Genomic DNA, 10,924 nt, shown 5'->3' with positions numbered 1-10,924 from the left:
ATTCCATCAATTCCTGGTGCCTTGTTCTTTGCCAATTCCTTCAATGCACTTTGGACTTCCTCTGTGAGTATCACTGGCTCTTGTTCATATGGTACCTCTTGAAATGGTTGAACATTAACCATTTCCTTTTGTGTATTCCTTCCATCTGTGTATTCCTTCCATCTTTTCTTGATGCATTCTGCATCATTCAATAATTTGCCCTTTCAATAATTGAATCTTTCAATAACGAAAGTCGAGGCTTGAATTTTTTCTTCAGTTCCCTCAGCTTGAGAAATGCTGACCATGTTCTCCCTTTTTGGTTTTCTAATTCTAAATCTTTGCATATTTTATTATAGTATTTGGTTTTATCTTTTCGAGCTGATCTTTGAAATTTTCTGTTTAGCTCTGGACCTCCTCATTTCTTCCATTTGCTTTAGCATCTCTACGCTGGAGACCGAGTTTCAGAGTCTCTTCTGACATCCATTTTGACCTTTTCCTTCTTTCTTGTTTTCTTAATGACTTTTTGCTCTCTTCACGTACGATGTTCTTGATGTCATCCCACAACTCTTCTGGTCTTCTTCGGTCTTCAGTGTTTACTGTATCAAATCTGTTCTTCAGACAATCTCTAAATTCAGGTGGGATAAATTCAAGGTCATATTTTGGTTCCCGTGGACTTGTTTTCATGTTCTTCAGCTCCAGTTTGAATGATACATATACATACACACTTATAATATATGCATATATTGTTGTTAAGTATCATGGAGTTGGTTCAGACTCATATAAATGCATATAAATTTGAACCAAAGTCCTCTTAAGACTCCATTCACTTAAAAGTTCTAGGATACAAAAGATTTGGAAAAGTGCTACGTGGAATTTACACATTTCTCTATTTACTTTAATCATTCCATGCAGATATTACTCATTTAACCGGATCCTAACACTAACCATACTGTTTTATGAAATTATTTTGAATATACTGTGAATCTGACACCCAGCTGAAATGTTGTTATTGTTACGTGCTGCTGAGTCAGTTCTGACTCCACAATCCTGTATAGGGTTTGCAAGGAGCTGCTGTGAGTCTCAACTGTTGAGTGTGCAGTTCACACCAACCTTGAGGTCCAATGCTTATCCTACACCAGGACTCCTTCCAGCTGAAATGTACAAGAATTCAATGGGCTGACCTCAATTTAATAAAATTCATACCATAAGCAAAGATAGCCTAATAGGAAATGGAGAAGAATTCAATTATCAAAAAGGAAAGGGTATAGGTATAATTTCCTCTTTTTACTATCTACAAGGAGTCCTGGTATAGGATTAAGCACTGGACCACTTAAACTCACCAGCCACTCTCAGGAAATCCTATACTGGGTCACTATGAAGTCAGAACCAACTCCAGAGTACTTAAAAACAACATTATCTAAAAGGGCTCCAGCTTTAAGATGCTATCTCCTTTAAGCTAACCATAGTTCGAAGAGCAGGAGCTAAAATTGAATACTCCCTATATGCCAAGCATAGCTCACTTCGTCCTCTTAACAGCTCTGTGAGGTTATCCAGAGTCCCTGGTCTTAATCTTCACATAACTATGCTGTGGTTAGTTATAATGGGAAAAAAAGAATGACTAAGTATATTAAGATAAATGACTACGCATTTCTTCTGAAAAATGTTCACTGGTTTTGCTACAAAATGATTTCTATTAAGAAACATTTTTAAAAAGTTAAAGTGAGCACTGGCTGTTCTTTTTATAAAGCATATTGGAAGACACTCTACTTACCTCTCTGAATTTCTGAAGGTATAATTTCAGAGGTTCTACGTAACTGTCAAAGCCCAAAGTCGACATGGCAAACAGAATGTCCTCCCCGTTGATTGTCTTCCGCTTCTCTTGATGGCACCTTTCACTGGCCTCCGACGTTATAAAGCTGATGAATTCACTGACACATTCCTGAACACATTCTTTGGCATCTTTTGCAATCTGAAGAGAAAAACCTTAGGTGACTAATCTGCAGGGAACAGCAAAATCACCTTCCTGCTACTGCTGGTGGTGGCCCACTGAGTAGGTTCCAACTCCAGTAACCCTGGATAGGGGTTCTGAGACTAAATATTTATAGGAGCAGAAAGCCTCATCTTTCTCCCAAGGAGCAACTGGTAGATTCAAACTACTGACCTTTCAACAGCCCAGCTCATAATCCCACTACACTACCTGGTGTGGCGCTGTGGGTTAATGCGTCAGACTGCAAAGCCATTTGAACTGCAAGGTCGGCGGTTTAAGCTCACCAGCTGTTCCTCTGAAACCCTCTACAGGGTCACTATGGATCGGAATCAACTTGACAGCACTTCACAATAACCCCAAGGCTCCTATCACCTTCGTAATCAACCACCTTCAAAAATAAAAGGCTGCTCAGAAGATATCATCATATCCTATGATGATACGAATCTTTCTTCTCGGAAAGGTGTTAATAATAGTAACACAACACTGACTATTAAAATGCCTACCTACCTTTATAATCCTTAAACCTTAGCCCCAAAATAACCCCTGGGGTCTTATTAAAATCAAACAATAGTTTAACTTAATTATTAAAGAATGCCTGCCTTCAGTGCTAAAGGCTTTTAAGAACAACCTCTGGTGGTGGTGGTGTGCCGTGTAGTTGGTTCCAACTTACAGCAACCCTGTATAGAGAGAGTGTCTATGTACATCTTTACAGGAGCAAAAAAACCTCATCTTTCTCCAGAGGAACAGCTGGTAGTTTCAACTGCTGACCTTGAGGAGGTTAGCAGCCTCACTCGTAATCACTACACTACCAGAGGATCAAACGGACAACAGCCACTCGAAAGGTCAGATAGGAAGGAAACAGTTCAGAAAAGGCGGAGGAGAAGAGATGTACAACTTGAAGACTGTCATCAATATCACTCCATTGTCCATGTAAAAATGGTTGAACTGGTGTATGCCCTGCTGGGTGTAGTCAACAACAAAAATGGCAACCCTCAAGTCAGAATACACGTGACAGCTGTTCACAGATGGCAGATTGGAAAGCAGTGGAGCAAGCATAAAGTCACTGCCGCTGGCCATCCCTACTCTCCAGTGCCCAAGGGACATTGGTTCCATGGTGCACATATGCAGTGCTGTACCCCTGCACCTCCGTGAGGAAGCACACTGGAGTGGAGGGACGACTGAAATTATGGCATGTCGTGACTTGTCCAAGTGACGATGCAAAGTATCAGATATAAATTCTGAGCTTCTTTAAAAGCCACCTCATGATACAAATAAGTCTCTCTTAACAGGCTGACATCTGAAAGTGAAGCTTCAGAAGATACACCCAGGCAATTTCCCAGTCACTTCCCTTAGGAGTGACCCTAAATCCAGTGCTGCAACACACTCCCACCCTCCATGCCTGCGTTATGGACTGGAGCAAAGTAAAAAGGAATGGCAACAATGCAGTCAAGCAAGATAACAATGGGAGCCACACACATAATTCAATCACATAATAAAAAAACAAACAGGTAAAAGTCCATTTTCTTTTAAAATTTCCCACCCCTCCCCAAGTAAAGTTAATTTCTATATTTGGTTTAACCCAATATATCCAAAGTAGTATAACTTCAACGTAGAATCATTATTTTTAAATGGAGATATTTTACTATTACGCCTTCAATCCTGCTGTGTAGTTTAGGTTTGTTTGTTGTTGCGGGGTACCACTGATTCAGTTCCAGCTCACAATGAACCTGTGTACATACAACCCAACAAAACCCTGTCAATCTGGCCTAGCCACATTTCAAGTGCTCAGTCATCACATGGGGTTAGTGTCGTCCCACAAAATTACTTTCATACTACCCAAATTTAAAGGCATGTTAATACCTAAAATTATGTGGAAATAATTGTTTCCAAATACAAAAGACAAAAAAAATCCTCGCTATGCCTGTATCAGCCCAATCTGACCCAATTTTGCTGCAACATTATAATAATTACAATCTTCCTATGTCCAAACCTGACAGTTCTGACAATGCAAGGATTCTAGTTACTTCTCTGCTCCCAATAAACTAGGGGTGAGGGAGCATCTGGGGACATGACAGAACTAAAAACACACCCCAGTTCAGAAAGTAAGGATGTAGAAGTGAAAACAAGATTTACTGAAAGGCTGAATGACTAAAATCAATAGCTGATTGTGTCCATAAAGCAGATACCGGCTGGCTTGATGGTCCTTCCTCCTCAGCCCAGGTACCCAAGGTCCTCAGCTATACTATTTATTACCTTTCCCGTTTGAGGGATGGCGTTTTTCATTATCCTTGCCACATTTGCAATTGGAAGATATATATCTTGTTCTCTGAAGCTTTCTTTTGAACCATTTGTGTCTTCATGGTCATTCATGCTGTCCTCAGTGTCTAAAGAAAAATAGTTTCAGTTTAAAATTTACCATATTTACCTCATAAAATTTTTACTTCAAGATTTAGAAGACCACCTGAACCGATCTAGAGTAAGAACCATTCTCATTCATTTCCTGATTCCTTTGTGAGTTAGCAAGCATAGCAGTTCTTTTTATAATTTTGTCAGGGTCCCAACTGAGTCTATTCGCTGTAACACACCCACTTCCCAAAACCCCTTTATCCTCAACTTTGCCGACTACAGTTCTACTTGTCCATATTTGGAGAAGCTCAAAAAGCATCTTCATAGCACCATCAGGAGTGATCCCTCCTTCCACAAAGCCCCCCCAATGCTCCTCAGTGTCCTTGCTCTGACACCTTTAACCACCCTGCTCTGAGCTGCTCTATTAGCTTGTTCTTGATGCCTGGGGTCAGCTTGTGTCCTTAGCAACTGGTACAGTTCCTTACATAGAGGAGGTACTCAGAAACAATTGTTGCATGCTATACAATTCACAAACCACAACCTAAAATGCCCTGAGTACTACTAGATTTATATTTATTCAGAATGAAAAACAGGCCTTGGCTATTACTGATCCAACGGGTTATTAATACAGTAACTTGTTTTTGTTGGTTTGATTGTGGTGAACACCAATCTTGCAGTTCGAACCAAGTTTGCAGTCTAGCACATTAACCCATAGTGCCACACCAGGACTCCATATATATGGATATGTGTGTGTGTGTATATATATATTATATATATATATAGTATATATGTAGATAGATAGATTCTATATATATAGATATATATGTATGTGTATATATATATATATACATATATAGAATCTATATATATAGATTATATATATAAATAATCCTGTATAGGGTTCCCAAGGAAACCTATTTTTTCCTCCAACACCACAATGCATCAATTCTTCTACAATCTGCCCTATTCAACGACCAACTTTCACATGCCTAAGAGGCTACTGAAAATACCATGGCTTGCGTCAGGTACATGTTGGTCCTCAAACTGACATCTTTGCTCTTAACACTTTAAAAAGGTCATGCGCAGCAGACTTGCCTAATGCATGCGGTGCCCATGAGTGCTGATAATGGATATAAGCAAAATGAAGTCTTTGACAACTATGATCTTTTCTCCATTTATCACAATGTTTATTTATTGATCTAGTGATGAGGATTTTTGTTTTATTTACACTGAGGTTCAATCCATACTGAAGGCTTCATCAGTAAGTATGTGAAGTCCTCTTTGCTTTCAGCAAACAAGGTTACATCATCTGCATATTGCAGGTTGTTAATGAGCCTTCCTCCAATTCTGATGCCATTCATGTTTTTCTTCACATAATCTAGCTTCTCAGATTATTTGCTGCTCAGCATGCACATTGAAAAATAAGTATGGTGAAAAAATACACTCCTGTTGCACCCTTTCCTGATTTTAAACCATTCAGTGTCCCCCTGTTCTATACAAATGACTGCCTCTTGGTCTGTGTACATGGTCCTCATGAGCAACATTAAGTCTTCTGGAATACCCATTCTTTGCAATGTTTTCCACAGCTTGATCCACACAGTCTAAAGGCTTGCATAGTCAATAAAACACAGGTAAACATCTTTCTGGTATTCTCTGCTTTCAGGCAAGATCCATCTGATGTCAGAAATTATACCCTTCATAATTGTCTTTGTCTGAATCCAGCTTGAACTTCTGAACAACTGTACTGTTGCAGCCATTTTTGAATTATCTTTAGCAAAATTTTATTTGAATATGATATTGTCTGATAATTTCCACATTCTATTGAGTCACCTCTCTTTGGAATGGCAACAAATATGGATCTCTTCCAATTAGTTGGTCAAGTATCTGTCTTCCAAATTTTTTGGCACACGAGTGAATGCCTCCAGTGCTGTATCAGTTTGATGAGATTTCAATTTGTATTCGTCAATTCCTGGAATCTTGTTTTTTGCCAATGCCTTCAGTGTACCACAGACTTCATTCCTCAGTACCGCTGGATCTTGATCTTATAATATTTCTTTTTGGTGTAACAACTGTGGTAACCTTTCCATCTTGTTTTGATGCTTTCTGCATCATTCAAAGTTGTTGTTGTTAAGTGTTGCTGAATTGGTTTAGACTGGTGACCTTGTGGTTGAATTCATATTGATCTTGTGGTCCAGTGCTTATACTATAGCACTACTACACCAAGACTCCATAGAATTCTTCCATATTACAGGTTGAGGCTTGATTTTTTTTATTTCTTCCATCTGCTTTAGCATCTCTACACTGGAGAACAACTATCAGAGTCTCTTCTGACATTCAAGTTAGTCTTTTCCTTCTTTGTCTTCTTAATGATCCTTTGCTTTCTTGATGTTATCCCACAACTCTTCTTATCTTCAGTCGTTAGTGTCTAATGCATCAAATCTGTTCTTGAGCTAGCTCTAAAATTCACATGGAACATGTTCAAGTTCATATTTTGGCTCTTGTGGACTTGTTTTAATTTTCTTCAGCCTGAACTTGCATATGAGCAATTTGATGGTCTGTTCTACAGTCTGCCCCTGGCCTTGTTTTAGCTGTTGCCACTGGGCTTTTCACCATCTCTTCCCACAAATATTTTATTTCTGTGTATTCCATCTGGTGAGATCCACACATATAGTCGTCTTTTATGTTATTTTTTAAAAATACTTGCAACCTGGTCTTGCAAAATTTTATTATGTGATCTCCAGTGCTTTTTTGTATCATCAAGGCCATTATTTTCTATCCATTGATCTTTCTTGTTTCCAACCTTTGCATCCCAATTACCAATAATTATCAATACCCTGTGCAGGGTCGCTATGGGTTGGAACCAACTCCACAGCACATAACAAACAACATCAATACATCATGATGGCATGTTCAATCAAATTCAGACAGAAGAAGTTGGTAGAATTCAATTTCATGATCACTGGCTTTAGTGGATAGTATGTAAATATGAGTAATAGGGTACTAACTGGTCTTCCTTGTAGGTGTATGGGTATCATCCCATCACAGACAACACTATACTTCAAGACAGATCTTGAAATGTTCTTTCTAATGATAAATGTGATGCCATTCCTCTTCAATTTGTCATTCTCGCAAAGTAAACCATGACTGTCAGATTCAAAATGGCCAATACCAGTCCACTTCAGCTCACTAATGCCTAGGAGATCAATCTTTATGTGTTCCATTTCATTTTTTTTTTTTTAATGTTTTATTGTGAATTGTGTGATAGTCTACATGGGAGAACATTAGCTTTACATTCATTCCATCATCTATCTTTTCATTGGCATAGTTACCATCCCATCCATGCATCCTCACCCAATCAAAGGGTGTACCCTATAAGCCTGCACCTCCCCCCACCACAGTCCTCAGCTCCTTTCCATCTCCTGATCCCGAGTCCCCAGCCACACCATCTCTTGATGTCGTCTTCTCTGCTCCATTTCATTTTTGACAACTTTCAATTTTCCTAGATTCCGTGTACTTTCAATATTCCGATTACTAATGGCTGTTTATAGCTGTTTCTTCTTATTCTGAGTTGTGCTCCATCAGCCAAGTGAAGGCCTTGAAAGCTTTATTCCATTCATGTCATCACGGTCAACTCTTTTTAAGGAGACAGCTCTTTGGCAAGCACTGTATCTACAATATTCTGGTGATATTCATAATGTTTCAATATTCAACATTCTGGTGCTATCTGACAGCGTTCCACTGCAATTCGTAAGGTTTTCAGTGGCTAAACATTTAGAAGTAACATGTCTCGCCTTCTTTCTAGTTTGTCTTAGTCTGGAAGCTCTACTGAAACCTGTCTACCGTGGGTGACCATGCTGGTATTTAAACTACTGGTGGAATAGCTTTGAGAATTACAGCAACTCACAAGCCACCACACTATGACAAACTGACAGAAAAGTGGTGGTTTTTCCTTATGGGGCAGTTTAATACTGCCATTTCAAAACCTAGGATAAATTCATAGTGAATAATTTTTTAAAAATCAGTTTGTATGTAAGTTGTTTTTATTGTTAAGTGCTGTGGAGTTGGTTTCAACTCCTAACGACCCTGTATAGGGTTTTAATCTTTTTGTGGGCACAGAAAGCCTCATCTTTCTTCCATGGACCAGCTGGTGGGCTTCAGCCAACAACCCTGTGGTTCGAAGTTCAGTGCTTATCCTGTAAGTACTAGGAATATAACAACTCACCCTTTAAAAACAAACAAACAAACAAAAAACACTATCATGTAAACTGACTAAGAACTTGTCATGTTTAATATTAAATAAGAAATCAACAATATATTTTAAAAGAAACTGCAGAGGTAAAACTAAGGTAAACTTTTATTGTAGAAAAATCCTTTTTCTGGCACTCAACAGTCTGTTAAACACTACTCTTAATAATAAAAACAAAACAAAACCCAGCATGGCACATCTTTTTAGATTTTCACTGAGCTGTGATCCAAGATTGCTAATTTTCTTGGAATGAACAAAGTAACCCAGCGCATTCTCTTCATAAACTGTCCACTCTCTAAGTGGCTTTGACCTAGGCATTGCTTTCTGTCTTTGGCTTTCTTACCATCGTGAGGCTGGATAACATAATGGCTTCCTCCAATATAGTCTGCAGAGATTCCTAGTTGAGAAGCATCTGTTGTGGAATTGTCACCATCCATCTGTGAGAGAAAAGATGTTTTCAGTCGGCTTCCAGAAAGGTTGCATGACAATCATTGTAGATTTAATATTCAAAAACTGCCTGAGGATGGTCCTGTTAAAATGTGGATAGCCTTAAATTTATTCAAAGAAAACATTTCTCCATTTGGAAACCTTTCAACCTTTTCCAACTATTTAAGATTTTCTTACCTTCAAAAGTGGTAATACCAATATGAAATCAAAACAAGAAACTGAGTCAAAAACACACACTTGTTTTTTCTTAATTACATAATTCTCAAATACGAGCATGACTATAGTACAGGCAACCCTGCCTGGCATTATAACGTACCCCTGGAATGACAACCAAAGCCAAAATCAGTAGTCAGTCAAGTGGAAGTCATCTGTATCCATCACTTCCCAGCTCGCTTGCTTAAGTTGTTCCAAACAAAGGATATGGACTCCCTACACAATTCGGTACCCATGTAGTCTCTATTTTTAACCAGCATCTCACCCTTGACACTAGTCAAAGATTAGTTTTTGCTGCCTCCCTGCCTTTTTGATTCTTTAAAAAGAAAACCGGGAGACTAGAAATCATGGTAGAAAGGAATATGATAGGCAGAGAGAGGTTCAAATGCCCACTTTCAAAGCCTGCTTAGTGAATTCTGCTTGGAGCTAAAAGGCCTCCAGTAAGGAAAATATGGGAGGAGGGGCGAGACGCTGAGCCACAAGTCCTGAATTGGCTCTCTCCCATCTCCCCAACGTGGCGAACTGTAGACAGCATCAGGCACTTACTTTGTGCTTTACAAAGAATACCCCAAAAAATAAGGGGCTGTGAGTGAGGGGAGGAAAACAACAAAAATGCAGTAGCTGAATTAAAAGTAGCAGTATGTCTGCAAAACCCGAGAAAGAAAGAATGAAGTCTGATCGGTACATGAAGTCTGATCACAGGCCAAATGAAGAGGAGAAATGTGAATGTGTGTCTGTGCCCAAGACCCAGCACAAACTGAATGCTGCTAACTACAGTATTGTACTGCTTGTGGGACACACGGCTCCCTTTCCATCTCTAATATGAAAATACCAGGCTAATTTCCAAGTCTTTAATAATGTGGCGTTCCTTTCAAGCATCTGTTAACTGTGGTATCTAAGTGTAGATACAGATATAGTTCCATGATTTAAACAAGTTGTTTTAAGATGGGGACAGAATAGAATCCACATAACTTTAATGATTTATGAACATACAGGATACTTCTGAGGGGGCTTCAAAAAGTTGTGAGGGGAAAAAAATCCCATTATTTTTTCATTCCGTTTTCCCACAAAACTTTTTGAATCCCCCTCTTATTTACGGATACTTTGAAGTGGCCTCCAAGAGGTAAACCACAAAGTCAGGAGTAAAATGTGACTCTCCTACTGATCCCTGAACACAGCACCCCTACTAGCTGAATCTATTTCACTTACTGTCTTCCCCATCTTAAACAACTAATATAAAACAGAAATGTTGTTGTTGTTGTTAGGTGCCATCAAGCAGGTTCCAGATCACAGCAACCTTACGACCAATAGAAGGAAACTCTACCAGGTCCTGTGCTACCCTCACAGTTGTTCTTAAGCTTGAGTTCACACTGCTGCTATCACTGTGCCAAGCTATCTCATTGGGGGGAGGGGGAGGTCTTCCTCTTTTTCGCTGACCCTCTACTTTACCAACTATGATGTTCTTCTCCAGGTCCCTCCTAATAATATGTCAAAGTATGAGACCAAGTCTGATCATCCTGGCTTCTAAGGAGCACTCTGGTTGCACTTCTTCCAACATAGATTGATTTGTTGTTTTCAATATTCTCCTCCAACACCATAACTCAAAAGCATCAGTTCTTCTACGGTCTTCCTTATTCACTGTCCAGCTTTCACATGCATATGAGGTTATTGAAAATACCATGGCTTGGGTCAGGCGCACCTTAGTC

The 10,924-nt window shown here is 39.2% G+C and overlaps 1 protein-coding gene across 1 annotated transcript in view; it reads right to left on the bottom strand.

Moving 5' to 3' along the window:
* Window positions 1-10,924, bottom strand: part of NFYB (nuclear transcription factor Y, beta) — a 22,364-nt gene that overhangs the window by 4,469 nt on the left and 6,971 nt on the right. Inside the window, exons 2-4 of the mRNA XM_006871082.1 lie at window positions 8,902-8,995; window positions 4,220-4,350; window positions 1,751-1,948 (exon numbers count right to left, since the gene is read on the bottom strand). Coding sequence (XP_006871144.1) covers window positions 1,751-1,948; window positions 4,220-4,350; window positions 8,902-8,995 — 423 coding nt within the window. The remainder of the gene's footprint in view (window positions 1-1,750; window positions 1,949-4,219; window positions 4,351-8,901; window positions 8,996-10,924) is intronic.

The sequence above is a fragment of the Chrysochloris asiatica genome, unplaced genomic scaffold, assembly GCF_000296735.1.
Source record: "Chrysochloris asiatica unplaced genomic scaffold, ChrAsi1.0 scaffold00160, whole genome shotgun sequence".
In the NCBI taxonomy this organism is placed as follows: Eukaryota; Metazoa; Chordata; class Mammalia; order Afrosoricida; family Chrysochloridae; genus Chrysochloris; species Chrysochloris asiatica.
Note: the sequence above shows the minus strand (reverse complement) of the source record. Positions and strands in the feature narration are given on the sequence as shown.